General features: G+C 35.1%; 1 protein-coding gene across 1 annotated transcript; it reads right to left on the reverse strand.

Moving 5' to 3' along the window:
• Nucleotides 1-61: 61 nt before the first annotated feature.
• Nucleotides 62-808, reverse strand: LOC111711422 (uncharacterized). The gene has a single exon (XM_023485786.1). It carries the CDS (start codon nt 806-808, stop codon nt 62-64), a length of 747 nt encoding a protein of 248 aa, XP_023341554.1.
• Between the last annotated feature and the right edge of the window lie 8,643 nt (nt 809-9,451).

Below are 9,451 nucleotides of genomic sequence, written 5' to 3' on the forward strand. Positions count from 1 at the left end.
AAATCTCGATTTGTAAGAACATCAGATAAATAAATGAGATAACCGCCGACGGGAAGACCGTTTAATTCTTCCTGTTCCCGCCGGCTCTGGCGTTTCCCGGGAAGTTGCAGGGAGGACGACAGTTATTTGCTGCTGAGCCGAAACGCTTGTGAAAATAACATTCTCCAGCAGCAGAAGGGCCTGGAGTCTGGGCTCGACGAGAAGGAGAAGTACTACCTCGCTCACGGGTGCGAGCACGAGACGGAGAAGTAGCTGCTGCAGCAAGGAGAGGATCACTTGACTGTGTTCTGCGAGCATCCCAGAGTTTATCAGCGTGCAGAGCCATCTCGCTGGGGTTCTTGAATTCGCTTGCAACCAGATGATCTCTCATTTCTACGGGCAGTCTCTCCAGAAACAACCCGAGAAACAGACTGCCAGGGACTTCATCATCAGGTAAGAGAGCGAGCATAGCATCCATCAGAGCAGTAGGACGTCTGTCACCTAGGGCAGGATGATGGATTAGTTTGTTAATTCTCTGCCAACGCGTTAGAGTATAGGAGGAAACTAACTTCGCCTTTAGATCTTCATAAGGAGTAGAGGACGAGGTCGCGTTCATAATCAGACCTCGAACCGAAACCATGATGTTTTGGGGTAGTTTCTGTATCACATGATCGAATTTGGTCTGCGACTGAGTAACCTGGGAGTTTCTGAAGGCAGACTCAGCATGCAAAAACCAAAGATCAGGGTCATCCGTCCAAAAATCTGGAAGTTTGACAGCCAGCTTTGCGACAAACTGCGAGGTGGGTGTGGCAGCCGGTACATCCATCATCTTCACGAAGTAGTAGAATTAAAGTTCAGAATCACGTATCACTCGAGTACTGGAAAAATCACTGAATGTTCTTCGCTCGGGGTCACCAATTTAGAGGTCGGAGGACGGACTCTAATGAAACTCGGTTAGACTCATTCCAGTATATATTTATTGATATGACAAAACTTTGTATAACTAACTATATATCGATCACACGAGGCTAAGCAGAATACCGCGTTCTCCTTCTGTTGTGGAACTCTGTTTTGGAGGTCGAAACATCGTCTTCCACACTTATTTCCTCTTTCTTTTTCATTTTTCCTTTTTCATTCTTTCTTCTTTTTTCCTCCATTTTTCCCTCTTTTCTCCTTCTTTTTCGTTCTTCTTCTTCCTTCTTTTCACCGTCATTCTTTCTTTTTTCTTTTTCGCTTTTTCGTTTTTAATGAATCCTTTCATGTTCCTCCTTTTCTCTTTCATTCCTCTTTCTTTATTTCTTTGTTGTTATCTCTTTCATTCCTTCTTCTTTCCTCCTAATTTTCCCCCTTCTTTTCTTTTTTATTCCTCTTTCTTTCATCCTTCTTTCCTCTTCCATTCTCCATTCTTTTCTCTCTCATTCTTCCTTCTTTACTCTAACTTTCTTCTTTCTTCTTTCTTCCTCTTTTTCTTTATCATTTTTTATTCTTTACTCTTTCTTTCTTCTTTCCTCTTCCATGCTTCCTTCTTTCTTCCTTCTTTACTCGTTCTTCCTTCTTTACTCTTTCTTCCGTCTTTACTCTTTCTTTCTTCTCTATTCATTTTTATTCTTTACTCTTTCTTTCTTCTTTCCTCTTCCATACTTCCTTCTTTCTTCCTTCTTTCTTACCTCTTTACTCGTTCTTCCTTCTTTACTCTTTCTTTCTTCTTTACTCTTTCTTTCTTCTTTAATCATTCTTTATTTTTTCACTTTTCTTTCTTCTTTCCTCTTCAATTCTTCCTTCTTTACTCTTTCTTCCTTCTCTACTCTTTCTTTCTTCTTCCCTTTTTCTTTCTTCTTTATTCATTCTTTATTTTTTCACTTTTCACTTTTCACTTTTCTTTCTTCTTTCCTTTTCCTTTCTTCCTTCTTTCTTCCTTCTTTCTTCCTTCTTTCTTCCTTCTTTCTTCCTTCTTTCTTCCTTCTTTCTTCCTTCTTTCTTCCTTCTTTCTTCCTTCTTTCTTGCTTCTTTCTTCCTCCTTTCTTCCTTCTTTCTTCCTTCTTTCTTCCTTCTTTCTTCCTTCTTTCTTCCTTCTTTCTTCCTTCTTTCTTCCTTCTTTCTTCCTTCTTTAATCATTTTTTTTCCTTCTTTCTTCCTTCTTTCTTCCTTCTTTCTTCCTTCTTTCTAACTTCTTTCTTCCTTCTTCCTTACTTCTTTACTCTTCCCTTCAATGTTTACATTAAAGAACCAGTATTTAAGGCAGTATGTTTTTTGTCTTTATTGTAACCATCCCCCCCCGCCCACACTCTAAGGGGTCGTGTAGACCACACCCCTCACCTCTGTTAAAAGGGAACAAGAATAGGAATGTGTTGATAAAACAGGATCATAGAAGCCGCCGAAGATGGTAAACTAAACCTGCACCTTGCCATAGCTGCATCCTGGCCCATTATTCCGGCAGCTGACTGACCCCCTTCCCTTGAATAAATGACCAGCCAGGTTAGATAGGGGAGAAAGGTTTAATGCAATATACTCTTAATACGGCTTTTGTTCCTTAAATTGTCGCTTTTGTAGTTTTACAATATATCTATCAAAACAAGTCTGTATGTATATTGTGTGCGCGTGTTATAGCTACAACCATGCATGCTTGAATTCACGGCAGCAATCTAGGCTCTAAACCTAGAGTTTTGCAACAATCTAGGCTCTAAACCTAGAGTTTTGCAACAATCTGGGCTCTAAACCTAGAGTTTTGCAACAATCTAGGCTTTAAACCTAGAGTTTTGAAACAATCTAGGCTCTATAACCTAGAGTTTTGCAACAATCTAGGCTCTATAACCTAGGGTTTTGCAACAATCTAGGCTCTAAACCTAGGGTTTTGCAACAATCTGGGCTTGCCTTTTGCACGCACAGCACTGAAATTGTATATTATATATTATATATTGTATATTGTATATTGTATATTGCATAGACCTACGTTTTCGAATAAATAAATATACTTTAATTAAAACTATTTCTAGAATAAAACAGTACACATGTGACATATATCGGCATAAATTGATTCATTATGTATTTTTAATGAATAATGACTAATGAAGTCGAAGTTAACTTTGAACCTCAATCAAATATATTTTATGCAAGGAACTATAAACGTAGTTTCAAGTGACCCTGGATTGATAGCGGGGGGTATCAGATTCACAACTGTATAAGCTTGAAATCTTTCTAAAATCAAGTAAGATTTAGATTAATTTTTTAGTTTTTGAATCTGATTGATTTCATTTGTAGGTTCTCTATATAACAAATATCTTTATGAATTTCTTGCCACATAAATAATTGAGAAATTGTCAGATTTAAAGGGAGTGTTCGCGAAAAATGAAAGAGGTATATGCTTAATGCGATAAAAAAGCGCTTTTGATCGCCACTAATCTTACTTCTATCTGTTGCGTCTATAAGGAGAAAATTGTTAAAGACGTCTCAAACCGAATAACATGGCGTCCATACAAATTGAGAAAATTGCAACATATGACTTAGACCGTAAAAAATCAATTTAATTTCAAACAAATCATTCAGATATTACAACCTATAGTCATCGATTATCTTTCGCCACATTTATATATAGTTGATTTTACATAATATGTTTTAATTGCTATGATCTGAGAGTTACTTATAAAAACGTTTATTCCTGTTTCGAGGATTTTTTAGTAATGAAGACGACATTTTCATATTTTCCAGGAATGTTCGAAAACAAGTTGTAAGCTAAATATTATTTTAAAAAACAAAATCAAAACTAGTATGGAATATTAAATATATACAAATGTGGCGAAAGATAATCGATGACTATAGGTTGTAATATCTGAATGATTTGTTTGATATTAATTTGATTTTTTTACGGTCTAAGTCGTATGTTCCAACTTCCTCAATTTGTATGGGCGCTATGCTGTACGGTATGAGACGTCTTTATCAATTTTCTCCTTATAGACGCAACAGATAGAAGTAAGATTAGTAGCGATCAAAGCGCTTTTTTATCGCATTAAGCCTATACCCCCTTTCATTTTTCGCGAACACCCCCTTTAAACACTTTTTAAGATAAAAAACGACGTTCTCTTCCACGTTATTGATCCGATTAAGGTTTCAAGAGTACCGTTTTAAATCGGTCATTCTCCTTACAAATGGAGGATAACTTAAGGCAACAACTGAAACTGATGAAAGACCGTCATCAATCAAGGTATAATCCCATATGATTCTGCTAAATCACACTTTCAAGTTTATTTACATGGAACATATGATATAATCGTATACCCCACTAGCTCACGGTGTTATATTGTCATTTGATCCCTGGCTAATGACCATTTCCTCATTTGATTTCTTGAACTCTGGTTTATTCTCTTTAGGAAGAAAACATTTTGTTTGTTATATCGAACTAAAGCAAGCATTCCGTTATTACGAATATTTTGTTCTAAATTATTAACAGAATGTGAGAGTTTGAGGTTTCCTTATGAACTTGTTTATCCCCTGTACACAATTTGTAGTATTAATTCATTTGAAACCACCAGAGCCCGAAATTTAAAAGAGTATCGTTAAACAAAACTCGGGAGTTTCCTTTTTGGGGTCTTAACATTCATGTAGATTTTGATTTAAGAAATTCGAAAAAAATGGAAAATATAATCAAACTGAAAAAAATTATATTTCATAACAAAAATATTGATATTCACAAAACTGTGTAACCCCATTCCTGAAACCCGGGTTTTAAAACTGGTTTTCTTAACGATACCCTGTCTTAAGTTTTGGGCTCAGGGCATAACAACACTACAGGGTTCCCAACAAAGGATGAGATTTGTATGAAGATCCAAAACTGAAATAAATATGACAATTTGAAGGTTTGATATTTGATCCTCTTCCTTAATGAGTTGGAAGCGAACAAGTGACATGTAAAGACTGAAAAATTTACGTACAGTCGTCCTTGAAGTCTTACCCTTTGTGGGTGAAATTGGTGCATTTCTTCAGAGGAAAATCTAAATATACATAGGAATTGAGTTTTTGCCACAGCCTCAAATTTTCTAATTTCTATATCTCTGGAACCAGTAGGTATAAACCCTTGATATTTCAAACTTAGATTATTTGATCTAACAGAATTAATAGTTTGAAATATCTAAGGTCTACGACATTGGGTTGCCAAGATAAAGGGATAAGAATATTTAATATCCATTATTGCATGCGTCTCTTTCATTATATTCAAGATTTTTTTAAAATCTCACTCACCTAGTGAAGGAAAAAAATAGTTTTAATTATACATAACCTAGTTTAATATTCTCCGCCTGTAATAATATTAGTCTGCTTTTATTCAAGGTTAAAGTTCACAGGCTTGTCCGGGAACAGTAAAGCTGACGTGTTATAAGAGTACATTTTGTCTTGGCGCCTGAAAAACATTTTAGCCAAATATTTTGCAACAAAATCAAAAATACGCAAAATGTAAAAAGCGATTATTTTTCTAAAATGAAACATTGAATGATTTGAACTAAGAACGGCAAGGACTAAAAATGACATAAAATCATGATTATTTGAACTTAGAATGTCATGATCTAAATATAACATGAACTAAGAATAACATGAACAAAGAAGGACATAAACAAAGAATGACATGAACTAAGATTGACATGAACTAAGAATGACCTTAACTAAGAATGTTTTAAACTATAAGAACGACATGAAATAAGAATATGATATTAAATGAGAATGAATGAACTATAAGAATGTCATGAACTATAAGAATGTCATGAACTATAAGAATGTCATGAACTATAAGAATTTCATGAACTATAAGAATGTCATGAACTATAAGAATGTCATGAACTATAAGAATTTCATGAACTATAAGAATTTCATGAACTATACGAATGTCATGAACTATAAGAATGTAATGAACTATAAGAACGTTATGAACTAAGAATAACATGAAGTAAGAACGTCATGATCAATGAATAACATGAACTAGAAATTACATGAACTAAGAATGTCATTAACTAAGAATGCCATGACCAATAAGAATGTCATGAACTAAGAATAGCATGATGAAGTAAGAACGCCATGAACTCAGAATGCCATTTACTAGGAATTTGGTGAACTAAGAATAACATCAACAAAACAATAAGTCTGTCATTAACTAAGAATTTCATGAACTAAGAATGTCATGAACTAAAGATTTAATGAACTAAGAATGTCATGAACTAAAGATTTAATGAACTAAGAATGTCATGAACTCATGTAATTCACTCCAAGGAAAGAAAAAGGGGAGGAGGGCCCCCTTCCGGGAGGGGTTTAGGTAGGCCTAGTATTTTTTTAACAAATTGAAATAGTTTTAACACCATAACGTATTGCCCCTGAGACAAAATAGACGAAGCGGAACTAACTACACAACAACAAATACCCCTTAGACTTGCATTCTTTAAAGTAAATGGCTTTCTATAAAATAGCCCAGGGGCGAACACATTCCACAAGAAAGGGAAAATGACCTTTGGAATGAAACTTGACAAAGAAAGCATAAAGTAAACAAAAGCTTACGAGGGTAATTAATAACTTAATGGATTTGAGAAAAGAGCCGGAATTAATTTACAATTAATCAGACGACTTTACAACCTAATTTTACAAATATGATTGATATGAAACGATAATTACCAAATAGTCCAAGTCTTGCCAGTTCAAAAACGGGGTCTGCCTTTTTTGAGCATTTAAAGCTGTCAGATATATGTAAAGCTGTCATAGATATAAAATATTTTTCCTTTCTTTTTGACCAAGATCCCGAATCTTTATCTTCTCTGTTCTCCCGAGTCCTAAATCTTCATCCTCTCTTTTCTCCAGAGATCTCAAATCTTCATTCTCTCTTTACTCCCGAGATCTCAAATCTTCATACTCTCTTTACTCCAGAGATCTCAAATTTTCATCCTCTCTTTTCTCCCGAGATCTCAAATCTTCATTCTCTCTTTACTCCCGAGATCTCAAATCTTCATCCGCTCTTTACTCCAGAGATCTCAAATCTTCATTCTCTCTTTACTCCCGAGATCTCAAATCTTCATTCTCTCTTTACTCCCGAGATCTCACATCTTCATCCGCTCTTTACTCCAGAGATCTCAAATCTTAATTCTCTCTTTACTCCCGAGATCTCAAATCAGATGCGTACGCGGGCTTTTGTTTAGGGGGGGTGGCACAATCTGCGCGCGTAAGCGCGCACTTAGGTACACCACTGTGCCTGACCTGAGGAAGGGAAATGCAAGCAGATGTAATATTAAAAGAGCCTCCCCCATGGATGCCCCCCCTCAGCCTCTCAGGGGGGGCACGCGTAGAGGGGGGCAGGGGGGCGCGGCCCCCCCTCGTACGCCCCTGATCACCATCACCGGATTTTAATTGTTAATGATTGTAATGTATAATTAATGATATAATCGTGGGATTGTGTTCACACATTAAACTAATTGCCATATTAACCTTCCTTGGAAAATAATCAAAAATGCTGTAATGCGAGTAAAAGGTTTAGGAATAAACTACAGAACTCAAAGCGTTTTTTATAATAAATAACTCTAAGAATATACTGGAATGTATACTCTTATATTTGTGTACTCTGTAAAGATAATCTCCAAGTTGCATGTAAACATAAATCAAAGTTCCCTCGTACGCCCCTGTCTCAAATCTTCATTCTTTCTGTTCGACCGAGATCCCGAATCTTCATCCTCTTTGTTCTCCCGAGATCTCAAATCTTCGTCCTCTCTGTTCTCCCGAGATCTCAAATCTTTATCCTCTCTGTTCTCCCGAGATCTCAAATCTTCATTCTCTCTGTTCGACCGAGATCCCGAATCGTTTTCTAAACGTTTTCTAAAAAAATAAAATATTATAAAATATAAACTATATACAAATGTGGCGAAAGATAATAATAGGTTGTTATATCTGAATGATTCGTCTGAAATTAAATAGATTTTTTACGGTGTAAGTCGTATGTTGCAATTTTCTAACTTGTATGGGCGCTAAGTTATTCGGTATGAGACGTCTTTAACAATTTTCTCCTTATAGACGCAACAGATAGAAGTAAGATAATGAAACTTGACCAAATATAATAGAAAGAATCCAGACAGTAGACACATTAGAATAGATTGCTAATCATGGGTACTGGAATAGCTAATGCAGACTGTAAGGCTGCAAATTGTACAACCCCATGTACAATGTGCATCGTGAAATCTTTATATCCAATGTACTGTATGTCAGTAGCTAGTATACTGTAACCCTCCGGTATGGTGAAAAGGACACATGAGCTATCTATTCTAATATGTTAGTTCTATATCCCGAAATTAATTTTGGGATTTTCTCTGTTTTAATTCCACATCATTAAACAGTGATCTCATCTAAACTCTGCTTCTTGAAACCCGACCATGATTTTGATGAGTTACTTCCTAGGGCGTATACAGATATTAAATGAGGGGGGGCATACTTTTTCGCCCCTAAACTCAGAACTTCTTAGATATAGAATAAAGGAAAAAGATAAGAGATACTTTACAGATACAGTTCAATTATAAATTTATATAGTAGAAAATAATACTTTATATTTCCTTTAAAGAAACCTAGCATAACAAACATGTTTTTAAAAATCAATATTTTATTACTTCTTCATTTGTCACTCTTCAGTTAAATATTTAAAAAACGTTAATATAATATTTAGGGGGGGGGGACTGCATTCCTTGCCCCCCCCCTCTATACGCCCTTGATTTCTTCAAACAAGGCTTAGACTAATTAATTCTGTTTTATGTTAGAAACTCTTTAAAAGAATCTGATATTTGCAAGAAGAAAACATTTTGTGTTTGAAGGATTGTCGTGTCGGAGAAGTGAGTAAATGTCTGGGCCATTAAGACAACACAGTTAGAAAAACAACCTTAAACTTTCTGCTCATACAATAAGCACTGTTTCGTTTCAAAAATAAGTCCGACATAAAATATTTTAGGTTTCAATTTTTTGTTGTAATAATTAAAATTGGTTGGTAACAGACTTTAAATATTAAATAAATATTGAATATTAGAATTTCATAGCCTAATACAAGTTTATAATGCAAGGAAAGTTATTTCAAAGGTGTACGCATCTTTTATACTGCAGTGCACTGTCTCTGGGCGGTAATGTAAACACAAGACGGATGTCACAGCCTCACATGGGATCCATCTTTCACATAAAAAATCAATTAAATATTCTGGTCATAGCAAACTATCATGTGAATTATTAAAATTTTCAAAATTCAATGCTTTTATCCTCCTCGGATACTGAACGAACACTGATGCATCTATTCTTGTTTACAAATTCCGCCCAGAGAGAACTGGTTTCAATATTATTATAAAGATTTATTCACACACAAAGATATAAATACATATATAAATGGTGTAGTTTAAATTTGTTTAAATAAGTTTTTTTTGAAAATACAGGTTTCCAAAAGAAAAGAGAGAAAATATGCAAAATTATGCACAAATAGAAAACA

This window comes from Eurytemora carolleeae, unplaced genomic scaffold (assembly GCF_000591075.1).
Source record: "Eurytemora carolleeae unplaced genomic scaffold, Eaff_2.0 scaffold1127, whole genome shotgun sequence".
Classification (NCBI taxonomy): domain Eukaryota; kingdom Metazoa; phylum Arthropoda; class Copepoda; order Calanoida; family Temoridae; genus Eurytemora; species Eurytemora carolleeae.

What these genes read in the sequence shown, in the direction of transcription:
- LOC111711422 (XM_023485786.1), bottom strand. Translation starts at nt 808, where the DNA reads ATGATGGATGTACCGGCTGCCACACCCACCTCGCAGTTTGTCGCAAAG.